The sequence below is a fragment of the Acinonyx jubatus genome, chromosome E2 (genome assembly GCF_027475565.1).
Source record: "Acinonyx jubatus isolate Ajub_Pintada_27869175 chromosome E2, VMU_Ajub_asm_v1.0, whole genome shotgun sequence".
NCBI lineage: Eukaryota > Metazoa > Chordata > Mammalia > Carnivora > Felidae > Acinonyx > Acinonyx jubatus.
In genome coordinates, this window is record NC_069396.1 from 50,312,095 (window position 1) to 50,328,802 (window position 16,708).

The 16,708-nt window shown below is 53.3% G+C and overlaps 2 protein-coding genes across 5 annotated transcripts in view; one reads left to right on the forward strand and one right to left on the reverse strand.

Annotated features, from left to right (window-relative positions):
* SYMPK (symplekin scaffold protein) overlaps positions 1–8,037 on the reverse strand; it is a 34,168-nt gene extending 26,131 nt beyond the window's left edge. The window contains exons 1-6 of one of the 4 annotated variants that reach the window (XM_027037840.2): positions 7,878–8,035; positions 4,273–4,395; positions 3,922–4,045; positions 3,712–3,777; positions 2,165–2,218; positions 2,000–2,073 (exon numbers count right to left, since the gene is read on the reverse strand). In XM_027037840.2, coding sequence (XP_026893641.1) covers positions 2,000–2,073; positions 2,165–2,218; positions 3,712–3,777; positions 3,922–4,026 — 299 coding nt within the window. In that variant the 5' untranslated portion in view covers positions 4,027–4,045; positions 4,273–4,395; positions 7,878–8,035. Of the gene's footprint in view, positions 1–1,999; positions 2,074–2,164; positions 2,230–3,711; positions 3,778–3,921; positions 4,046–4,272; positions 4,396–7,232; positions 7,791–7,877 lie in introns of those variants that run through there. The other 3 variants (XM_027037842.2, XM_027037843.2, XM_053211397.1) reach the window with 3 other exon arrangements.
* Positions 8,038–8,797: 760 nt separating this feature from the next.
* Positions 8,798–16,235, forward strand: FOXA3 (forkhead box A3). Its single transcript, XM_027037847.2, has 2 exons — positions 8,798–9,025; positions 14,847–16,235. Exons 1-2 carry the CDS (start codon positions 8,957–8,959, stop codon positions 15,828–15,830), a joined length of 1,053 nt encoding a protein of 350 aa, XP_026893648.1. The 5' UTR covers positions 8,798–8,956; the 3' UTR covers positions 15,831–16,235.
* Positions 16,236–16,708: the final 473 nt, after the last annotated feature.

Sequence of the window (16,708 nt, forward strand, 5' to 3'; positions counted from 1 at the left end):
ACTAAAAACTTCAGGAAGGCCACACCTAGAGCTCAGGTCATGAATGTAATTTTCGTGACATTCTACAACGTGAAGTCAAATATTAAGCTCATCGGTCAAAAAAAAATGTGAAACTCAACTGCCAGCTACATCACGGCAGAAACAGTATCCCTACTTACTCACTGTTGTATTCCTACAGCCTCACACAAATGCCTGGCACGTACCTGCTGAACATTCGGCTTTTCTGCAAACTCTGGAAATTTACCAGCTATTCTCCCAGTAAAAGGTGGCGATTACGAATCTGGGCAATGGCATTGCAGATATGGGTTAAAATCCCAGCCCCGCCACATACTGGCCGTGTGATCTTAGGAAACTTACTTCACCTCTCTGAGTCACGGTTTTGTCTTGAGATAAATGGGCCAAACAACTAATCCATGGTGTTGTTTTGAGAACCAAAGTAGGTAACTAGGTAAAGCGTTCAGTATGGTGCCTGACAAACAGAAAACAGTCACTAAATAGGGGCTATTTTATTTCCTGCATCACAAAGCACCAAGTAAATGCTGAATGAACAAATGACTCAGCTTGAACAAATCACTTTATCATTTTGAGCCTCCGTTTCCGTTCCCTTAAAAGGAGGATAACAGAGCCAAGGCTGCTGCGAAGATGACAGGTGAAAACAGAGGAGAGGTTTTCACACAGGGCATGGCACAGTAAGCGTGCCATGTGGTCACCACTGCGATGAAATTTCTGTTCAACCAGTATGTATTCAGTTCCTCCTACATGCCAACACTGTTCCAGGCACTGGGATAGAGTGGTCCACAACACAGAGAAGGCCTGTCCTCACAGGGTGGACATTTTTGAAAGAAAAAGCGTCAAGGTATTTCCAACTAGTAAAAACACTATAAAAAAACAGTGCAGATGGGGATGCCAGAGGTGTGGCAGCGGACTGGCGTGGCCAGGAAAGGCTTACTGAGGAAGACCAGAGGGAAGTGAAGGAGCGAGCCAGGTGGATCCCAGGGCGGGGCCTGGGGGGAGGTGAGCATCCTTTGCAGGTACAGCAAGCTGAGAGAACAGAGTTTTTTAAGGAACAACGCGGGGGAAGGGCGGGGGGGGGGGCGGAGGATGTGAGTGAAGATCAGAGAGGCCACCAGGAGCAGATGACATGAGGGGGAAGAGTCTGGGTTTCAATCTAGGTGAGACAGTGGGCCAGTGGAGGTCTGACGGCAGGGGACTGCCAAGATCTGATTGACATTTTAACAGGATCACTCTGGCTGCTGTAAGAAGGAAGCAGGGAATGGTTACGGTATTTCCTCTGGGAAGGATAAAAATGTTTGAACTAGATGGGTGAATGTACTATAAATGTCACTGAACTGTTCACTGAAAAATAGTTAATTTGGGGGCACCTGGGCGGCTCAGTCGGTTAACTGTCCGACTTCGGCTCAGGTCCTGATCTCACGGTTTGTGAGTTCAACTCCCGCATGGGGCTCTGTGCTGACAGCTCAGAGCCTGGAGCCCGCTTTGGTGTGTCTCCCTCTCTCTCTTTCTCTGCCCCTCTCCCGATCACGCTCTGTCTCTCTCTCTCTCAAAAAGAAGTAAACGTTAAAAAAAATTTTTTTTTAAGTAGTCAATTTTATGTCATGTGAATTTCAGTTCAATTAAACAGGAGAGAAAGTGGAAGCAGGGGAACCAGAAAGGCCCCTCCCTGAAGTCATCTAGGGAGGAAGTAATGGTGGCTTAGAGCAGCCTAATGGCCCAGGAAGTGGTTGAAAAATGGTTAGATACTGTTTAAATTCTGAAGGTAGAGCCAACAGTCCTTACTGATGATGTAGACGTGAAGCGTGGGAGAAGTAGAGGAATCATGAATGACCCCAAGATTTTGACCTTATTAAATATTTGCTGAGGAATCAGTGCACGTAGGAGGGAAAATGGGTCTGAGAAGCAGAGGGTAGGGCCAGGCAGGGAGCTGAAGAGGCGGTCTCCACCAGGGGTGCTCCCGGGGGCTCCCTGCACCACCCCGTACCATGCCTCCTCGATGAAGCCGATGACAAATTTGCGCACTTCAATTGACTTGTCCGCCTGGAAAGCGATGATCTCCTGCCAACATCAGGAAGGTGGGTCGGGGTTGCACCAGGATCCTTCCCCTTCCCCCGACACCCACACCTTTTCTCTCCCGTTGGTCACTCACGTCCAGGAAGTTGTCCAGTAGTGTGGGATCTTTGTTGATGATCAGTTCCTGGACCTGGAAGGAGACTGGGGATGAGGAGGAGGGCCATACGTATAAAACCAGGGGCCAGTCAGTACAGATAGGAGCGTGTAGAACACAGCATGGAGGGAGGCAGCAGATAAACTCAGTTCAAATCCTGGCTCTGCCACTCCCAACCACGGCCCAGGCAGGTTGGCTTCCCCTGAGTCTGTTTGCTCTTCTATAAAACGGGGATCTGAAATGCCAACTCACAGGGCTCCTGTGAGGCTTGAATAAGAAGATCATACAGGGGGCGCCTGGGTGGCTCAGTCGGTTAAGCGTCCGACTTCGGCTCAGGTCATGATCTCTTGGCTTGTGAGTTCGAGCCCCGTGTCGGGGTTCTGTGCCGACAAGCTCCGAGCCTGGAGCCTGCTTCGGCTTCTGTGTCTCCTCCTCTCTCTCTGCCCCTTCTCTGCTCACGGTCTGTCTCTCTCTGTCTCTCAATAATAAGTAAACGTTAAAAAAACTTTTTTTTTTTTTTAAAGTAAGAAGATCATACAGGGCACAGGGTCCTGGTGGGTAGCGAGCACATGATATACAAGGGGGCTAACAAAAAGAGGAAAGTGCTGCCCGAATTCCTTCTTGAGGCCCATCCGTCAATTCTCTCCACTCTGCGTGTTTCTATTCCCCATTCACACTGCCAGTTATGACAGTGAGAACCCGTCTCCTGATGCTCTTGGACTTGCCAGGCTCTTTGGAATTAGCCCTGCCCACAGACAGTCTCATCTAGGCCCAGGGCCAGCACAGGCCTGGCTTCCACTGCTGAGGAGTCAGCTACTCAAGGCCACACGCCGAGCAAGTAGCAGAACGAGGGTTCTCATTCGGCCAACCCAAACCCCTGGCTCCCGAACTTCACCTGCCTCCCGGTCTGAACCACATCCAGCCCCCACTCCCATCTAATTCTTCACGCCTTCTTTTGCCTCTGCATAACCGATGGTGCCCTCTGCTGGAGACACTCTCCCTCTCTCACTTAGCCTGCTTCTCTCCTTGTCCTCCAGGTCTCAGCTCTGATGTCCCCTCTTCCAGAAAGCCCTCCCTGACTCCCCACCCCTAGGCCAGGTCAGCAGGCTGGGCTCCTCCATCCCAGCCCTGCCCACTCTGCTCCCACTGTCTGGTGACCTGCACGTCTTCCCCACTGGACAGAAACCCGGCAGTGAGGAAATACAGGCATGAAGAGCAGCGGATTTGGAGGTGGAGCCCAGCATTCAAGTCCTGGTTCAGCCAGCTCCAGCAGACTGACCCGAGGCTCATTTTTTTTTAAGTCCTGAGACTCTGCTGCCTTCTGTAGAAACTGGGGACCAGAGTACCCTGCCTCTCAGCTTTTGTGAGAATTAAGTGAGAACATGCCTGTATGGCACTGAGCACCACAGCAAGCACATTCTAAATGCTTAAACGTGGACGCCGGTGTTATGCCAGCATCTTGTTTTGCGCATGTTCCCACCACCCCCTACCCTCGCGCTGCTCCGTCCAGCATCCCCCTACCCCCTCACCTGTTTGAGTACTGTGATCTTCGAGTCATTGGTGATCAGTGCCGCCTGGTTCAGGAGATCCACCACCTGGACAGAGGGGAGAGGCAGGTGATGGTGCCAGCCTGGCCAGCCCAGCCCCGTTGGCACCCCCTGGGCCCCGTCACCTGGGGGTGGACTGCCCCAAGACAGGGGCTGTGGCTCCCCATTCCAAGCCCTTCTCTCCGTGCTCACTCTCTCTGAGGTGGTCATGCCATCGATGCCCGGCCCCTCCTCTTGCGTGAAAAACTGGGATGCCACACTCCGGCGAGTGATACTATCTCCGCTGCTGCCTGCCATGCCTGCTGTCCCGTATCTCCTGGAAAAGGAGAGGAGAGATCAAGCTCCAGGGCCCTGCGGATGGGCTGGACCTTCACCCCCACTCCACAAGGGGCTCAACCCTCCTTTCCATTCTGCCTCGTCCCTGTTGGGTCTTCTGAAGTCCCTCCCCGATCCAGGGTCTGTCTCAGACTTGGGGGTTATAATCTGGGAGAAACTGATGCCTCCCAGGTCAGAGGCAGTACCTCGTGGAGTACCAAGCCTCACCTCCAGCACTTTACACATAGCAGGCTGACCACAAACGTCTGCTGAATGACTGAACAAATGGACACACAGCAGCCACCTCGCTGGTTTCCGTGCCCCGTCTTGCCATCTGGGCTGTACTCTGGACTAGAAGTGAGAGCAAGTCTTCTAAAACATAGCTCTGAGGAGCACCAGTCACAGAGTCCTACATGCTAAGTATTCACATCAGAAAAGGCCTAAAGAAATGTTTCAACCATTTTCTGGAATACTCTGGAGGGTGTTTGTTTGTCTGTTTGTTTGTTTAAAGGGGAGGAGAAGGGGTGCCTGGGTGGCTCAGTCAGTTAAGCATCTGACTTCAGCTCAGGTCATGATCTCACCATGGTCCTGAGTTTGAACCCCATGTCCAGCTCTCTGCTGCCAGCACAGAGCTGGTTCTGGATCTGCTGTCCCCCCGCCCGCCTCTCCCCTGTTCACGCTCTTTCCCTCTCCTCAAAATGAACATTTTATATTTAAAAAGGCGGGGGCGGGGAGGCGAGACTTGGCATCTGTCCCAAAGTCACACTTGGCAAAACTATGAAATAAGGATCAATTACAGCATTATTCCCAACAGCAAAAGACTGTTAGCATCCCAAGGATTCTCCAACAGGGAGAGTGGCTGAAAAGCCATGATAAGTTCACATAATAAAATCCTAGGCAACTGTATAAAGAAAGGAGGAAACTGTATAAGGAAGTGAGGAAAATCTCTCTGCATTGATAAACAGTGGATTCCAGGGTATGTTAAGTGAAAACAAGCAAAGTGGAAGCAAATGTTTACTGTATGCTCTCCCCGCCCTTTTTTTAATATTTATTTTTGAGAGAGACAGAGCATGAGTGGGGGAGGGGCAAAGAGAGAGGGAGACACAGAATCCGAAGCAGGCTCCAGGCTCTGAGCTGTCAGCACAGAGCCCCACGCGGGGCTCGAACCCGTGAACTGTGAGATCATGACCTGAGCTGAAGTCGGACGTCTGACCGGCCGAGCCACCCAGGTGCCCCTGCTCCCTTTTTACAAAAGGGAAATACATACGTACGCATACATACTTTAAAAAGACTGAAAAGATGAACCAAAAAGCGGAAGTGGGAGAAAACAGTAAAATAAATCTGGTGGATCTCAACGTATTATCAAAAAACGACATGCCTGCATCAGCCCACAGACCACAGAATAGAGCAATTCCTTTTTGTCAAGTTTGTGTGTGGACACACAGAATGAACCAGGTCTGTTTCCTTTTCTATAGAACAGGGGTGGTAACAATGTTTACCCTCCCACGACCATTCTGAGGACTAGATAACTTAGGAAACATAACACATGTGATAAGTATAGCTACTATTTTTATGTACACCTGAAAAGACCTGGAGGATGTTGCACAGACTGTTAATGATCCTTTGAAGGCAAAAAAAAGATGCACTTTCTAAAAGGAGTGTAATTCACCAGACGTCTGCTGAATGAATGAGTATCCAAAGACCTCCTTCCTGTCTCCCTGCCATCTGTCACACCCACATCTTGCTTAGAGTCAAAGCCATCATCCTCACTACAAGACCTCCTATGAGTGGCTGCTTCCACCTCTGTCCTCGCTTTCCTCTAGTCTCCGTGCCCCAGGTCTTCCCTATTTTACACGTCAATTCCGTCTCCTTCTCCAACTGTGTTACTCTTTTTCTACACAGCATTTATTACCACCAACATACTATATATTCATAAGCTCCATGAAAGCTGGGGTATGTGTGTGTGTGTGTGTGTGTGTGTTCACTTTCTAGATCTTCAGCACGGAACAGCGCTCGGCACCTGTTAAGTGCTCGGTAAATATCTGCGGGAATGCCAAAGGGCTTCAGCAACCACTGGACTTAGTATCCATGCCCTTTGGTTCTAGAATGTCTGAAAAATAATAGCTAACGTTGAATAACACGTGCCAAGCACGATTCTAATACATATATTCACTTATTTAAACCTCACGGCACCAACTCTTTGAGGCAGGTACTATTTTTGTTTTTATTTTTTAAAGCAGGTTTCACACCCAACGCGGGATTTGAACTCACCACCCTGAGATCAAGAAGTGCATGCTCCACTGACAGTGTCAGCCAGGTGCCCTGAGGCAGGTATTACTTTTAATCTCCATTTCACAGATGAGGAAATTGGAAGGCAAGGGAGGGAAAGTCACTTGACCAAAGGCTCACAGCTTCTAAAACGCAGACCCAGCACCAGGACCGCAGGGTCTGTCCTCCTCCCCACCACGCGGGGCTGCCTCTCTGAATGGAACACCTGCTCCCGTCCAGGTCTGTTCATCCAACACGAGGGGCATGGTCACCTGACAGCCAGCAGACTGCTGTCTCTTACCAGATCACAATACACCTTTTTCATGATGAACCTTTCCACTCCGTCCACGATAATAATGCGTTGACATCTCCCATTTTATTTTATTTTTTTAATTATTATTATTATTTTTTTTTCTTATTTGCCCTGCCTTCTTCCTCTTCTACTTTTTGGTTTATCCTTTGCTGTCGTGGGGCATAAACACATTTCCCTTTCTTTTGTTAAAAAAAAAAAAAAAAAAGGGGGCGGGGGCAACGCATATAATAAGCCCTGCCTTCCATTTCACTCGTTTTCACTTAAGATATTCTGGAGCCCACTCTCTGTATCCGTGTACAGGTATTTTCTTCCTTCCCTTCCCCCCCAGCCCCTCATTCCTTTTTACGGTTGCATAGGTTTTTATTACGTGGATGTTAACCAGCTTTTTTTTCTGCCAGCCCTTTCTGCCTAGTAAAGAACATCTGGGGGTGTTTGCAGTCTTTTGGCTATTGCCAACGCTCATTGTTCCCCTTTCCCTCCCGGTATACTCCCACTCGGGAGTACGACGACTCCCCTCATTTACGCAGTAACCCCAGGACTACCTTTCTTTCTTTCATTCATTCATTCATTCATTCATTCATTCATTCATTCATTCAACGAACAGTACCCGGGTGTCTTCAGTGCGACCAGCGCCGTGCTGGGAATTCGGCGATGACCAACACATACTCAGTCCCTCCCTGTCCCCGTGGAGCTCACGGTCAAGGACCTAATCAAAAAGCCTCACAAATAAAGGTCCAATGGTAAATCAGACCACGTGTGACATGAAGGAAAGGAAGAGGGACCTATGAGAGCGTTTAACAGGCGGATTTCGGGACGGAGGGCGGGAAAGGAGGGCTTCGCATAGGAAGTGACGTTGGTGCCGAGACCCGAAAGATGAATGGGAGTTAGCCAGGCAGAATGGGTAAAAGGATGTTGCGGGCAGAGGGGGGACAGCATGTGCAAAAAGCCTGAGGCGGTTAGGCCCACGGCGAGTTTGAGGAACCGGAAGGCCGGGGCAGCTGTGCGAAGTGAGGAGCGGGCAGAGAGGCCGAGCCGAGGCCGGCGGGGCCGACGCGCCTTGGGGGCCACGTTGGAACTTTGCCCTGAGGGCACTGGGGAGCCACGGGAGGGTCCTGAGCAGGAGAAGCAACTGGGGTCCCGAACGTCACTGCTCCCCTTTCCTCGCAGCGCCCCAACCCCCCGGCCAGCGCCCCTGCCGCTTGGGGGTCCCTCCTCCCTTCGTTCCCGGGCCCCCACGCCGCCCCCCGCTCACCGCGGCGCCGGCCTCCGTCCCCCTCGCGCCCCCTCAGCAGCGCCTCTTCGCAGACGCCGCCGTCGCCATCTTCCGTTCGCCGCCGGGACACTGCGCACGCGCCGCGCGCGCGGGGCCGCCGGGAAATGGAGTCCACGGTGCGGCCCGAACCCGGCCCTACCTCCGGCTGCGCGAGCGGCCTTCCGCCCTCAGCCAGACCACGCTGGGGCGCCCTTCGTTTCCGGCCTTTGAGCGCCGTGCCTTAAGGGAAATGTAGTCCCTTCGCAGAGGCACTGGCCGGAAAGGAAGGTAGAGGCTTTTGGGAAATGGAGTTCTCGGTGGTTCTGAGTCCCTGGACGGCCGGCGTTAGAGCGAGCGGACAGTCCGGGCGACGAAGCTCTTAGGTCCTGGAGATGGCCTGTCGCCCCGGTGGAACCCAAGCAGAGGCTCCGATCCCCTCCACCGTTGGTCCTGACCATTTACACAGGCTGGAGCACTTCCAGCTGTCGGAAGCTTCAATCATCCAGTCTGTCCAGTGGGAATGTGGGTTCGAGGGCCTCTTACGGTCCTTAGCGTAGCATAAGGACCTCTGCAATCCTTTGCGCTCTGAGCCCCCTTCCCTCCGCCGCCGTCATACTGGGCTCTGGCTATTCGCCCTCTCCTGTCGAGATGACGAAACCCACTGGAGTAGAAAAGCCCCAGAGTTCTGCCCTTGGCTTTAGCATCCGCAGCGTCTCCCACCTGCAGCTCCGTCCCTCTTCCGCCACCTCCTGCTTTCGCGGCCACGGGCTGCGGCTCCCGGCGCCTGAGGTCTATCTCCTGGCAATCCCGCAGGGGGCGCCCCAGCCCGAGCGCGCCGGCCCTCGGGGAGGCGGGAGGGGAGCCCGGGGCGGGCGAGAGCGGGGGGGGGGGGGGGGGGGGTGTCCCAGCTATAAAGCGTGGCCGCCTCCCGCGGCGCCCAGGACGGCTGGGACCCTGGGCGGTCGGACGGGCGGGCACCGGTCGGAACTCGGGCCGTGCCGGCTGAGAGATCTGAAGCGCTCGGTTTCCCCCCCCACCCCGGGCCGGAGCGGGGGCGGGAGGGGGCGCGGGCCCGGGGGATGCTGGGCTCTGTGAAGATGGAGGCCCATGACCTGGCCGAGTGGAGCTACTACCCGGAGGCGGGCGAGGTGTGTCCTCGGGGATGGCGGAGCGGGAAGCGGGGGGCAGGAATCAGGGTGCGGGTGTAATCGAGGACAAGGATGGGGATTAAATGGGGGCCCCAACCACGGTTGAGGGGCGGAGGAACTGGAGACACCGAGACCAGGTGTAAGAGTCAGGGATGGGGGGGGGAGGGGGGGGAAGCACGGGAGTGCGGTTTAGGCCGACCGGAGCCAGGGCTTTAATGGGAGTCAGAAAAATTTAGGCAAGGGTCAGGTCATAGTTTACGCGTGAAGACTGGGGCTCGGGGACCCCCAAATCCAAGGGACTGAAATTTTAAAAACCAAAGATGGGAATCCGAGGTCCAGGATAGGGGACCCAGCTGGGGGATTGAGAAATGGGGTTCAAAATGGGGGGTGGGGGGAGGAAGACCGGAACGAAGAGATGAGAGAAAGGGGTCACCATGAAGGAAAGCCTGAGGCGGGAACTCAAGGTTAGAATATAGTTAAAGATGGGGGTTCTGGGGTAGAAATCAGAATTGGGGGCTGGGAGATAAACACCGGGGTGGCGGTCTAAGAATCAGAAAATAGGGATTGGTGCTCAAAGAGGCGAGACATGGTTTGGGGGAGTCTGTAATAACAGGTGGGTGAGAGTTGGGGCTCAGATAGATGGGGGCCCAGATGGGGTCAGAGTTGGGAGCCTGAGAGCAGATGTGAGCCACGGCATTGGCTGGAGAGGGGTCAGTCTCCACCCTCCAACCCTATTCCTGATCTTTACGCCTCCCGACTGAACTTCAGTGGTTTAATTGTTTTCAGAGACCCTCAGCAGGGATACTCCTAATTGGAGGCTGGAGGGTTTCAGATTTCACACCACCACCCCCCTTCCAGTTATCTCCAGTAATTGCCAACGTCCTTACTGTCCCACCTTCGACAAGGCCGCCCTTGGAGTAGGGGGCGGGGTGTATCTTAATGCCCGCACCTCAGCTGACCGAAAGTCCTTACCCGAGTCTAACTCCCATTCCAGTTGCTGCAAGGGCTCCCCCTTAGCTCATTCTTTCTAGAGAGTCAAGATTGTGAAGTGACGGGGGAGGGGTCCTGGTAGGAGGGTTATGGGGGTCCAGACACTTGGGTTCCTAGCCTGGAAGGAGGCTTTAGGCTTCAGGTCGGAGTGGGGCTGGAATGGCTGAGAGCTCCAAAGATTCTGAGATCTGGAGGTTCCAGGGGCCCCACCGTGCCTGAGTTCTGGGTCTGGGGTTTGAAGCTTAGGGTGGGACTCCTGGTTCCCCAGGCCTGCGGGGCTTGGCAGGGTGCCCGGGAGGGGCCAGTCCTGGGGCTGTGGAGGTGTGAGGTGCACGTGGGGTGGGGCGGGCCGACCAGGGAAGGGATTGGGGGTGCTGAGAGACGGAGCTGGGACCTACTGGAGATATCAGTTGTGCAGTGGGGAAGGCACAGACCAGGTCCGACGTGGAGGCTCCCAGGGAGTGAGGGATCCCAGCTGAACCCCTAGAGAGTTCAGCCTGGGGACATGATTTAAGAGAACCAACTGCCGATCTGTGTTGGTGGGGTGGGGGGGCACATCTTGAAGAAGTAAGCCCTGCGGGGTCTAAGGACGGAGGAGTTGTCATTTGGGGCACAGTCTGAAGTTTAAGAATTTGTATGGAATCTGTCAGATATCCAAGGACAGTCTGGAGAGTCTAGAGAGGATTAGCATTGGGGGGCATATTTTGGAAGAGTTAGCATGTTGGGGGCTGGAAATGGAAATACGATCTGATGGTATCCCCAGCCTTTGGATCAGCCACCAGCAAAGCCACCTCCTCCCCCTTGGGTCTGAACAATAGAGAAACATCTGCACTCACTCAGCGTCTAAGAACTAAGAGGGTCCCCAAACTGCTTCCTGCGCACAGCACCCTCCTGCTGGGGTGATTGACACCCCGGATCAGGCTCCCCATCTGGAAGGAAATTGGAAAGTTAGCACCCTGGGGTGTCCCCCCTGGACTCCAGTTCTACAGATCAGCTGGTCCGAGTGCTCCCCCCTGTTAGAGATGGGAACTCTGAAGCCTCTCCGAGTGTCCGGGGGCTGCTTGAGGATCTGGACTGGGGCTGGGACCAAAAACTAGGCTTCTGGTTTCACACCGCCTTCTTCTGCCCACTGTCACACCCTTCCTCAGAGACAATAAGGAAATGAAAGGAGAGAAATTCCAGCCTCCTGGGATAGGGGTGCAGGTCCCCTGAAGGCTTCCCCCCAGTCTCAGCCCCGCCCTGGCTGGGGAGATCCGGTTCACAGGCTCACACCCGGACACTGGGGGTTCATCCCAGCCCTAGGGCGTGGGAAAGCCCAGGGTGGATTAGGGCAGCAGGAGAGCTTGAGGTCAGATGCGAAGGAGGACTTCCGGGTGGGTGGGGACCAGAAAAGGAGGGCCCTGGGGTCCTGGTCAGTCTTCCTCTGTGATACAAAGGAGTCCGATGGAGTTGGAGAATTGGAGTGGAGGTTGCAGAGGGATTTACCAACTCTCTGTGGATGCCCCTGAGTCCACTGCCTCCCTTCAGCTCCGAAGGACCCGCTTCCCTCATTCTGGGGAGAAGGCAGACGCAGCCAAGGTGGTGGTGGGGAGACCGGTGCAGGGAAGAGGGGTAGCTGTGACTCCCAGTTTCATTGTGAGGCTTCTGGGGAGACGGCGATGCTGAATGGAGAGAACAGAGATACAAAGATGTGCTGGAGGGCAAGAGACCTGGCAGGGGAATGGGATAGAGAGAGACAGGGAGAGAGAGGGTGGGGGAGAGAGAGATGGGGTTGGAAAGAGTTAGGAGGAGGGAAAGGCAGGGGGGTTGGGGAGAGATGAGCGAGAGGGAGAGACTGGAGAAGGAGGTGAAAAGAGAGGGGCGAGAAAGAGATGGGGAGGGACAGGGCTACAAGAGATCGGGGAGTAGAGACGAGACGGAGGGAGAGGCGGAGTGAGAGAGGGGAGGAGCACAGAGGTTCTGAGACAGGGAAAGAGATGGACAGATACATATGGAGCCAGCTGGGAGATTCAGAGACAGGGGACAAAAGAGCTACCTGAAAGTTCATGAGAGAGAGAGAGAGAGAGAGAGAGAGAGAGAGAGAGAGAGAGAGATTCTCTACCTGCCCTCAGACTAGGGTTGGTTCCCACCTGTCTCTGACTCTCTGAGTGACCCTGGCAATTTCCTTTTCTCTCAGGACTTTGGGACCTGCAGACCCTTGCAGTGACAGGGTCTAAGACAGGACCTACTGACTCACCGCAAAGGTGGCTCCTCCCGGAAATAGGAAATAGAGCCAAATAGAGCCGCAGGAGACCCCAGCGTGGGGAGGGAGCAGGGCAGACGGGGCTGTGAGGGAGAGAGGACGGTAGACGGTGGATGGGAGGGTACATGCACACCAGAAGGGAGAAATCTCCGCTTTACATTTTCCTTGTTTATCTTGTTCACTTCCTGCTAGACTGTCAGGTCTGCGAAGGGAGGCACTTCCATCTGTCTTGGTCACTGCTCCTATAGCACGATCCTGAGTGGTGGTCTGGAGCCAGACTGCCTAAATTCAGAATCCCAGTTCTGCCCCCTTCTTACTGTGTGACCCTGGACTGCCTCTCTGGGCCTCAGCTTGCCCAGCTATGCGATGGGTGTCATGATAGCACCTCCCCCATAGTACCTTTGTAAAGGTTGAAAAGGAGACCTTTCCCCGTGAAGTGTTTGGAGCTGTGCCCGGCACAAAGTAGGTGGCCAATAGATATTTGTTCAATGGATGAAAGAATAGAGGGTTATTTAGAGAGACATAGCAACGTCTGCCGTATTCCATTGAGTGCAGATGCGTGTTTTTCCCCATTTGAACGTTTCTGAAATGTTTTACGGTCTGGAATGGGTCTTCTAGTCGGTAGCGTCGAGGGATTGACCGTGTTTTCTTCCCCCATTTTTATTGCTACTTGAAACAACGCTGCATCTTACCAATGACGATGTCTTAGATTTGACAATATATTGTAACTACATAATATATATTAGGTGGGGGGGGGGGGGCGCCTGGGTGGCTCAGTTGGTTGAGCATTCAGTTCTTGATTTTGGCTCAGGTCATGATCTCACGGTTTGTGAGTTCAAGCCCCAAGTTGGGCTCTGCACTGACAGCAGTGAGCCTGCTTGGGATTCTCCCTCTCTCCCTCTTTCTCTGCCCCATCCCTGCTGGTGCTCTATCTCTCTCAAAATAGATACAAATTTTACACACACACACACACACACACACACACACACACACACACACACACATTAGATTGAAATCTATCATTTTGGATACTGAAACATTTTTGACCTATAACCACTGTAATTCTATAACCTAAAAGATTGATAGAGAGTACCCATGTAGGTGAGATGGTTGGAGAGATCAGCAGTTTCCAATTTTTTCAGTTTCAAGACCTCTTTACACACTTAAAAAGTTATTGAGGACCCCAAACAGTTTTCATTCATGTGGATTATGCCTATCAGGAGTTACTGCACTAAAAAAAAATTTACTGCATTTGAGATTACAACTGAAAAAAATTTTAAGATATGGATTAATTAGTTTAAAAATAATAATTGTTTAGAGGGACCTGGGTGGCTCAGTCAGTGAAGCGTCTGCTTCAGCTCAGGTCGTGATCTCGCGGTTCGTGGGTTCGAGCCCCATGTCGGGCTCTGTGCTGACAGCTCAGAGCCTGCAGCCTGCTTCGGATTCTGTGTCTCCCTCTCTCTTTCTGCCCCTCCCCCGCTTGCGCTCTGTCTCCGTTTCAAAAATAAACATTACAAATATTTTTAATAAAAAAATAAAATAATTTTTTAGTATACATACTGTGTTTTTTGTTAAAATAACTATACTTTGGGGGTGCCTGGGTGGTTTGGTCGGTCAAGCTTCTGACTGTTGATGTTGGCGCAGGTCCTGACCCCAGGATCATGGGATCAAGCCCCGAGTTGGGCTCCACGCTCATTGCGGAACCTGCTTAAGATTCTCTCTCTCTTTCACTTTGCCTCTCTCTCTCTCTCAAAACAAATGAATGAATGACTATATTTCGGGCTACCCGGCTGGCTCAGTTGGCCAGTCTTAGGATTGTCAGTTCAAGCCCCACATTGGGCATGGAGCCTACTTAAAAAAATAATAGAACAAAATAGAATAGAACAGGAGAGGAGAGGAGACGATAAAAAAATAATAGAACAAAATAGAATAGAACAGGAGAGGAGAGGAGAGGAGAGGAGAGGGTAAAAAAAAATAATAGAACAAAATAGGATAGGAGAGGATAGGACAGGAGAGGAGAGGAGAGGATAAAATAAAGTAACTATATTTCAAAACATTTAGTGAGAGGAGTGGCACCGTTATATTTTTGGCAAATCTCTTCAGTGTCTGGTTCAATAGGAGACAGCTGGATTCTTGTGGCTTCTCCTACATTTGGTCTGTTGCGATATCCCCTGCCCCGTGGCCTCTGGAAATCTCCACTGCATACTCATGAGAGAAAGTGAAAAGGGCTAGTAATATCTTAGCATTATACGCAAATAGTTTTGACCTCATGGACACCCTAAAAGGGTCTTGGAGACTCTCCAGGGTGTCCTGGGCCACGCTTTGAGAACCACTTAAAGGGTGAGCTTCAGTACACGGGGGGGCCTGGGGGTGGGTGGAGGATGAGGTCAGGGGTGGGGTGCATGAGGACGGAGAAGAGAGAGACTTCAAGAGACAGCCATCCACAGAGAGCGGTAAGGATGGGAGGGACTTTGTAGGAAAGGCAAGGCAGACAGACGGATAGATGCACAGAGGGGGCCAGTGATCCTTTGCTGACCAGCAGAGTAGAAACTCACGGACCTCTCCCCTTGTGTCCTTCTTTCCTTGCAGGTCTACTCACCGGTGACCCCAGTGCCCACCATGGCCCCCCTCAACTCCTACATGACCCTGAACCCTCTGAGCTCTCCCTACCCCCCCGGGGGGCTCCCTGCCTCTCCGCTGCCCTCAGGACCCCTGGCGCCCCCAGCCCCCGCGGCACCCCTGGGGCCCACCTTCCCGGGCCTGGGTGCCAGCACTGGTGGAGGCAGCAGCTCAGGGTATGGGGGCCCGGGCCCGGGGCTGGTGCACGGGAAGGAGATGCCAAAAGGCTACCGGAGGCCGCTGGCCCATGCCAAGCCGCCATATTCCTACATCTCGCTCATCACCATGGCCATCCAGCAGGCGCCGGGCAAAATGCTGACCCTGAGTGAGATCTACCAGTGGATCATGGACCTCTTCCCTTACTACCGGGAGAACCAGCAGCGCTGGCAGAACTCCATCCGCCACTCTCTGTCTTTCAACGACTGCTTTGTCAAGGTGGCGCGCTCCCCAGACAAGCCAGGCAAGGGCTCCTACTGGGCCCTGCACCCCAGCTCAGGTAACATGTTTGAGAATGGCTGCTACCTGCGCCGCCAGAAGCGCTTCAAGCTGGAGGAGAAGGTGAAGAAGGGGGCTGGGGGGACGTCCACCTCCAGGAACAGTGCAGGGTCTGCTGCCCCGGCCACCACGCCTGCTGCCACGGTCACCTCTCCCCCCCAGCCCCAGCCTCCACCGCCTGAGCCCGAGGCCCAGGGTGGGGAAGACGTGGGGGCTCTGGACTGTGGCTCTCCCCCTTCGTCCACCCCCTACTTCGCTGGCCTGGAGCTCCCAGGGGAGCTGAAGCTGGATGCACCCTACAATTTCAACCACCCCTTCTCCATCAACAACCTGATGTCGGAACAGACACCAGCACCTCCTAAACTGGACGTGGGGTTTGGGGGCTATGGGGCAGAGGGTGGGGAGCCTGGGGTGTACTACCAGGGTGTCTATTCCCGCTCTCTGCTTAACGCATCCTAGCAGGGGCGTGGGAGCGTGGTGGGTGGGGTATGGCTGTAGCTCCCACCATCTGGCCCTTGGGGCCTGACCCACCTGGTGACACTTTGCTTGTCCCGTCAGTTAACATCTTGGCTGGTCTGTTACTGTGGTGACTGCTGTCTCTGTGGGCATCATGTCTATCCTTTGGGTACTGTGATGACTGCCATCGACATGGTGGTGGGCCCGCTGGGTGTTACAAAGACTGCCGTATTGATCGATGTTATAAGTTGATCCATTGGGTGCTCTGATGGCTGCCATCTTGGATGACATTTTAGTTGGCCCTTTGGACATGGTGATGGACGTCCTCTTGACTGACCCTTTGCATGTGATGGTGATACCATTGCAATTACAACTTCTTTGGCCCGTTGGGGGCTGTGATCCCTTCTTTCTTGGGGAACTTCTTGGCATAGGAGATGCCAAGTTGGCCAACATCCTGCATAACATCTTTATTTGGCCCATTGGGTGCTATGATGGCCACTATCTTGGTTGGCTGACATAACCAGTGCACCCTTGTGCACCATGACGGCCATCACAGCCCCTGTGTTGGCCATGTCATCACTATCTCTTTGGGGCGAGTTGAGTGAGGAATGGAGGTGAGCATATACCTTGTTTTTTTCGGGAGCCTATTCCCCCTCTCTGGTCCAGGAGAATCCAGAAAGGACTGGCTAGGGTGTGGGAAACTTCTACTGAAATCTGGTTCTTGCCTGGGAAGCGGGATACTGGCTGTGTTTGACCATTAAAGGCACTGTTTCTGCCTCTCGTTGAATGTCTCGTTTCCTTGGCTGGCGGGCCCTGTGGGGCTTGAACACCTGAATTGTCGTTTCCCTGGCCCCCAGGAGCTGGCTGCCTCTGGGGGAGGG

Coding starts and splice junctions, on each gene's coding strand:
- FOXA3 (XM_027037847.2), top strand. CDS start 8,957: ATGCTGGGCTCTGTGAAGATGGAGGCCCATGACCTGGCCGAGTGGAGC. Junction 9,026..14,846: donor ACTACCCGGAGGCGGGCGAG/GTGTGTCCTCGG, acceptor CTTTCCTTGCAG/GTCTACTCACCGGTGACCCC.